We start from the raw sequence: 5,621 nt of genomic DNA on the forward strand, positions 1-5,621 counted from the left end.
GGCTATCATTAGCATCAATTCATGTGTAAATGTGGTCATTACCTGAGCCATCTGCAGGGGGGGTTGGGTGTGTGTGTGTGTGTGTGAATGGTTGCTGGTGGCTTGTTTGTATGTGTGGGGGAAGGAGGGCTGCTAAAAGCAGAGAACTTGATATTGTCTCACATTGGCATGTAGGGTCTTGCCCAGGTGTAAACAGGTATGAATTAGCACATCTAATCCTTTTGTGCTGAGGTGGATAAAATCTCACTGCACATAGCCTACTACTTCAGTGCCCTCAAGAATTCTGTGGTGTACGAACCTCCTCTCCAAGAAAAGAAAATGCAGACAAGACTCACCACTCAGCAGGCCTTGGAAATGATCCTGAGTGAAGTAAACCCTTGTAACTCAGATGGAGAAGACATAGAACTTCAGCCGGATTCGGACTCAGAGCTGTCTGATCTGTCTTCAGGTTAAGTTTCATTTAATATTATTTCCTATTTCATTTCAAACCAGTAAGAGAAAAACACAAAAAAAGCAGAGTGGAGTGACATAAATATTTACTCTGCCTTTTTTGTATTGTCCACTTTTTTGTTTGTACTACTTAGCAGACATTCACTGCCATCTGAAGTGCAAAACATTATTAGTTGTATCTTTGCTTTAGTTGTATCTTTTTATTTAGGAAGATATTTCAGACATTTTTCCGATACAGAGAAGGAGATACTGGAATTATTATTAGTATCTATGCATGCATTTGTGATATCATTTGACTTTTCCATTGCTCACAATTTGAATTTGTTCACACTGCAGATGAGGAGACTGCTCCTCAACCAAAAAAGAGAGCCCGTTTGGGGACTGACCTGACAGAGACAGCGAAAGATGGCACAGTGTGGCGTGAAGAACAGGTGGGGACGCGTCTCCCTTTCACCCCAATCAAAGCGTACGCTGCAGATGGAGAGCCAACGGCTAAGGCCAGGAAAAGTATCTCGAGTCACCTTCAGAGCTTCCTGTGTTTCATCACTCTTGACATGTTTCATAGCATTCAAGAATGGACTATTCAACATGCACAGGAAACGGAGCATGTGCATTGGTTCATGGCCCTCCCTGAACTAATGGCATTTATTGCAATTGTCATCTTCCGGGGGCTTACCAAGGTTCAATCACTACGTGACTGCTGGTCAGCAAACCTGGGAAACCCACATATCATTGGAACAATGCCGCGAAACCGCTTCTAAGACATCATGCGACACCTACGCTTTGATGACAGGTCCACCCGGAGTGATTGAGCAAAGACTGATAAGTTTGCTGCAATTTCCAGTGTGTGGGGATCATTTGTCACCAATTGTATCACGTCCTACAACCCTGGTCTACATATCACCGTTGATGAACAGCTTTTCCCGTCAAAGACTCGCTGCTGTTTCCTGCAGTATATTGCAACTAAACCTGACAAGTTTGGGATCAAGTTTTGGGTGGCTTGCGACCTAAAATCCAAGTACATTTGTAATGTCCTCCCATATCTTAGCAAGGACCCTAGTCGTCCCAGTGGAGAGAGACTGTCTCAAAATGTAGTGATGAGGCTGATGGAACCATTCCTAGACAAGGGCAGAAATGTTACCACGGACAATTTCTTCACATCGCTGTCACTTGCGCATAAACTTCTTAGCCGGAAAACCACCATCCTCGGCACAATCAACAAGATTCGCCGGGAAATCCCTCAATCCTCTAGACACACAGATCGCAATGAATTCACCACTCAGGTATGTTGCAGGTCTTTTGTGGTTCTATGTTTATGTGTTTCTAATTTTTAGAATCAACACCGCCAAGTGTGTCATTGTGTGTAAAAGTGCTTTGAAAATAACAATTTATCTTATTTATTAGGTGTTTTCAACCACTGCTGCTACGCTGACGGCGTATGCGGCCAAACGGAAGAAGACCGTCTACATTCTTAGCAGCATGCACAGCGTGATTCAGACTGATAATACCACCAAAAGGAAGCCAAACACTGTCACCCTTTACAACACCACAAAGTGCGGCGTGGATGTGATGGACCAGATGGTGCGGGAGTTCACTGTCCGCACAGGGACACGGCGCTGGCCAGTTGCCGTGTTCTATAACATGATTGACATGGCAGCACTGAATGCACATGTGCTGTATCAAGCATGCACCGGAAGGCAGGAAAGACGGGTGGACTTCCTGGTGGAGCTTGCAAGAGAGTTGGCTAACTCTCATATGTGTGCGAAGAAGGCAAGAAAAGAACAATTGCTTCGGACACCCTCCACACCTAGCCCTGGAAAAAGAGCCATGTGTCAGGTCAAACACCAATGAAAGAACAATCATGCCACTATGCAATGTGTTCACTGCTACAGATACACATGTGGTAAATGCAGACGGGAGATACCATGGCAGTGCCAGGATTGTGAGTGATTGCTGGAATGTACTCACTCACTTTTTAATATTATTTGTAAATATGTGTACAAATGGTTGGTTTCTTTTTTATTTTATTTTGTACTGTTTTTATCAATAAATCTCAGCAACAAAGGAAAAAAAAAACATGTGTGTTGATTTCTCCCTGTTGGGGACACAGTTTTAGACCCAGAGACCAGATATGTTGAATGAAGACCAGGAGTCAAGAGTTAGATTAATTAAAGAAATTTACTGAAGAATAGTTTGCAGTTTCATCAGCAGAAGCCAGCATCAGAGTCTCTAGTGGAATCGCAGGCCAGACTCTAACTCACAGAGAATTTTGCCCCACCAGTTATACTGGTTACAAGGACATTGATTACATCAACAATAACAGATGGCCTAAGCCTTAATTCGCTACGGAGACCTAAAAGTCTAAACATTTGTCACACATGTATAGATATGCCGGAATGGCGTAGTTTAGTCGGGATGCTCGTTACAACATCCAATCCAGGAGGGTGAGATTGGCCTCGGACGTCGTAAAGGGCGCCTGCCTGTCGGGAGGGGGTCAGGCCCCGATCAGATAGCTCCAACAAACCTGCACAGAACTTGTAAATATGCACACACATACAAGCACTAGGGCATCACACTCTAGTTAATGTCAGGGGATTATGACCGCTTATCTAGAGAACACTCAATACCCAAACAACGACTCCGTCATAACTATCAAGAGAGGGAGCCATACATGGAGGTCAACCCAGAGCATCTGGGGAGACTAGTTTAATACTACAAAATCATCCTCAAACTAAATATATAAAGGTATGAAATCACACAGAATTACAATCATCTCTAGATTACATATGAAAGCAGAGAAAGAGATATTTATTTTGATTATCCTTGATTATTCAGGTTATGGATATAATAATAAGAATAATTGAAAAGGATATGTGTATAAAAGAAGAGACAGGTATTTGACCTGCCGCTTCACCTGCTGCTTCAGTCCCCCCTTTTAGACCAATGAGTGGTCCCATACCGCACATCTGGTCTACCAGTGAGGTCACTACGGAAGGTCAAGTGGTGACGCATGCTTCCCCAACGGGTCACATTTGTCGCTTCACCTCATCACGGACATGCTGGCCATTAAAAAGACCAGTCCCCGTTTTGAGGCTCTTTACCCCTTCCACTCACAAACAGGGCCCCAATGTTCTTCTTTTCTCAAAACTCCTGATCAACATACTGATAACGTGCGTTCTCTCACTGAGAGGGGAACAGACAATATAGTACAATAGTTTTCATACAATTCTTGAGGGGTTCAGTAAAAAGAAATATAAAATAAAATAAAATAAAATGAACGACAAGTCCATATTTAATCTCTGGAAGCCGGGCTAAATGAGCAATCTCTGTTGCTGCATTCCCATCAATTTAGAGGTGTGTGATGCCTCCAAAATCTGAACACATGACTGAAATTTGCAAGGTTAAAGTGACCAGAATGATCTCAGCTGACCCTTGAATGCCAATGTTTCCTGGCTCTAAATTTATGCGGTATTTGGTGAGCGGTATAGAGGGGCCAATATTAGGGCAGGGGCTGCGGTGTCCAGTCTTGACCTTGGCCCCTACGAAACACAGCTTCCCCTCCCCACAGTGATGCTGCTGGCCTCACAGACATCTGCCTCACCTCTCATACACACCTCACATAAAAACACCCCCCTTCTTGGAGGTGCCCCAATGGCGGTGACCCCCATTGGCTTAGGTTGTCCTCCGCTGGCCAAAAGAAGAAGAGCTTACCCGTCATCGGGGAATCACCTCATGCTCAATGGTCATCGCTTAAGATCTTTGACCCTCAACAGGATCCAATATTTTTCTGGAGCCTTTTGGAAAGTGCATTCAAGAGTCAGCAGAGCCCCAGGTCTGCTTTCAAATCAGTAAAAACCTGGAGACAGGTTAATAATAGTTCCTGATCACATAGTTTTCCTGATACGAGTGTTCTCGTCAGACATCACACACATCTAGGATAGACCCTCAGTCACAACTCAGAGACCAAATACAAACTTAAAACAATATAAAGAAAGAAACAAAATCATACCTAGGGAGGATCATTCAATTCATTATAATAATATAGAAAGATAAATATTGACTGAGTCTTTGATTATAAATTTAATTAAGATATATCCAATTATATTGGAGAGGCAGTGGATTTTAGAACCCACCCTTTAAGTTTCTCCTGAGGCCAATGTTGGGGTATTAGTGGTCTACCAATTTAGGCTGCTTCCTAATTTCCAATGCCCCACTTGTCAAATTATAATTTTGAAAAACAGAAAAGCTCTTTCTCCTTCAGGAATTTAATTGGGATAATTTGCCTTTATCATTGGCCTGATTGATTACCAACAAGCACATACTCATCCTCACAAGGACATACTAAATTAACACCCCATGTCATCATTATCACCAAGATATATCACTCAGAAATAGGGATTCTAATTCCTTTTTTTTCCCTCCTCAAAACAGACCTTTTTCAGGTATAAAACTCAATAGTGGCCTGAAAGAAAAATAAAAAGTAAATAAATAAAAATAAACAACAGAATAGTCCATCCAATTGCATTCAGTCTCATATAGCATGTGCCGCCTCAAAAGAATAGAAAATAAAAGAAAACATTCATATTATCCATCTTATTTTCCACATACTCAAGAACCTTCTTGTTAAACTTGCTATTTCCATCAAACCCATTTTCACCCATCATAGCCCACATAATTTTTAACCATAAATGAACATAACCAAAAACAAAATAAATAAATAGTTAATGTTAAAACCTTTTCATCAAAATGACTTAATTATCAATTCATATTCCATTCAATAAGCTTGTTCACTCATCTTTATCTTGTTGACATTATGACTAAATACCCAATTATTAATCACCATGTTATTAGTAAAACATTCAAGATCATTCATCACGGTTTTCCTTAAATTACCCCTTTTTTAAATTTTCTTTTATTCTCAATGTCTTGTCTATTAAAACTCTTCAGGTGTAAGCTCCAAATGACCAAAATCTTAAACCTCTTAATTCATGTCACTTGGTAGTGATACTTCATCAAATCCTCACTAGCCTTATCTTGCCACTTACACCCAAAAGTGTCATAACTTTACCAAGAACTTACAAATTTCATAATCTCCTATATTACTTTAAATTTGGACAATAAGTCATCATCAATTTCTTTAAAGCCGTTTTAAAATGATTTGTTCATCCATA

At 41.1% G+C, this 5,621-nt stretch overlaps 1 protein-coding gene across 1 annotated transcript; it reads left to right on the forward strand.

Moving 5' to 3' along the window:
• Positions 1–267: 267 nt before the first annotated feature.
• LOC307122503 (uncharacterized protein) lies at positions 268–2,516 on the forward strand. The gene is made up of 3 exons (XM_079810468.1): positions 268–448; positions 787–1,733; positions 1,855–2,516. The coding sequence occupies exons 2-3, from the start codon at positions 1,548–1,550 to the stop codon at positions 2,299–2,301; spliced, it is 633 nt and encodes a 210-aa protein (XP_079666594.1). The 5' UTR covers positions 268–448; positions 787–1,547; the 3' UTR covers positions 2,302–2,516.
• The last annotated feature ends 3,105 nt before the right edge of the window (positions 2,517–5,621 follow it).

The sequence above is a fragment of the Gobio gobio genome (assembly GCF_949357685.1).
Source record: "Gobio gobio genome assembly, chromosome: 2".
Taxonomy (NCBI): Eukaryota; Metazoa; Chordata; class Actinopteri; order Cypriniformes; family Gobionidae; genus Gobio; species Gobio gobio.

Coding starts and splice junctions, on each gene's coding strand:
- LOC307122503 (XM_079810468.1), top strand. CDS start 1,548: ATGAGGCTGATGGAACCATTCCTAGACAAGGGCAGAAATGTTACCACG. Junction 1,734..1,854: donor GCAATGAATTCACCACTCAG/GTATGTTGCAGG, acceptor CTTATTTATTAG/GTGTTTTCAACCACTGCTGC.